General features: G+C 38.1%; 1 protein-coding gene across 4 annotated transcripts in view; it reads left to right on the top strand.

Moving 5' to 3' along the window:
- The window catches only part of tnrc6c2 (trinucleotide repeat containing adaptor 6C2), a 61,504-nt gene that overhangs the window by 48,901 nt on the left and 11,208 nt on the right, over positions 1-1,395 (top strand). For all 4 annotated transcript variants that reach the window (XM_032525500.1, XM_032525505.1, XM_032525516.1 and 1 more), the window contains 2 exons: positions 428-547; positions 798-881. In XM_032525500.1, the coding sequence (XP_032381391.1) occupies positions 428-547; positions 798-881 (204 nt within the window). The remainder of the gene's footprint in view (positions 1-427; positions 548-797; positions 882-1,395) is intronic.

Genomic DNA, 1,395 nt, shown 5'->3' with positions numbered 1-1,395 from the left:
CACATATTTAATGTGTAACATCGAGCTACATTGGTTCATAACACATAAGAACAAGTAAAAGTATGCTGGCAGATAGTACTGATTGTCCCATAACCAGGGAACAGGATTTGACATTTGCACTCTCTGAATGATATGCTTGACAAGAAGCCAAAACTGGTACTATAATTTCTGCCTATCAAAATTAAAAATTTTAGAAGTAAATCAGGAGAAATGTATTGTGAAGACTGGCAAAAAAAAACAAAAAAAACACGCATACTATGCCTGTTATAACCACTTGGCTTTTCAAGATTCCTCTAGCCGACCCTCTCTCCTCTTTTCCTTCTTACATGTATGTGGTAGTGAGTTGTTTTACCTTGCCAGAAGCCGCTTTTGTACAGCTGTTGTGATATGCAGTGACTAAATTATCATCTGTCCTTTATGCCCCCAGGTCCAAGCACAGCTCTTGCAGTTTGCAGCAAAAAATATTGGTCTGAACCCTGCACTTTTAACCTCACCAATAAACCCTCAACAAATGACTCTCTTGTACCAACTTCAGCAACTGCAAATGGTGAGTCAGAGTCTGTCTTGTCATCTGTATTAGCAGTACACAGTGTATTTAGTGGTTCTAAGCAGAGAATGTGTGTTGTGGACTTTAATCTAAATGGAAAGGAGCTAAAAAGTAAAGCTAAAATGAATTGAAATAAAGAAAGATTCATCAGATGGAAACAGTTGACTCCTCTCTCCTACTCTGTTGTATTTTTGCCTCTATCATTGTATCTTTTAATCATTGTATTGCACTTTTGGTTCCCTTTATTCAGGCATACCAGCGTTTACAAATCCAGCAGCAGATGATGCAGGCGCAACGCAATGTTTCCGGCCCCATTAGACAGCAAGAGCAGCAAGTGAGTCAACAAATGCATCATTAAACCCACAAAAAGTATTATCATAAACGGAATTAATTTTGTGTGTGTGACCCCACTTGACACTGTGACGGCTTCACTTGTTCTCCAAAAAATATTTTGATTCTCACATGGTACCATAACAACAGAGTAAGAAGCATCATGAATTGTTACAACTGCAGTTGCTCAAGCTTTATGATATCGGCATGGGAACAGGTTGAACATGAGCCAACCACTCTTTCTGCTTTTGTGCAAAGGAGAAAGAGTTTGTTCTCCTTTTTTGATTTTTTTGGTTCTTTTGTTAGACAGATATCAGCAACCCGCTGCAAGTTAAGGCCTGTTAAAAGAGGGGATGCTTTTCTGAACAATTTTCTGTTTCTCCCACCATTTTTTTTCACTTTCCATACCACCTTGTCTTTCATTTTATCCAACACATTTTAATCCTCCTCCCTCTTTCTAACTCTATCTTGTCCTTATTTTTCCATCCATTTTACTTCTACTGCCCTATAATTTTATT

This window comes from Etheostoma spectabile, chromosome 2 (genome assembly GCF_008692095.1).
Source record: "Etheostoma spectabile isolate EspeVRDwgs_2016 chromosome 2, UIUC_Espe_1.0, whole genome shotgun sequence".
In the NCBI taxonomy this organism is placed as follows: Eukaryota; Metazoa; Chordata; class Actinopteri; order Perciformes; family Percidae; genus Etheostoma; species Etheostoma spectabile.
Note: the sequence above shows the minus strand (reverse complement) of the source record. Positions and strands in the feature narration are given on the sequence as shown.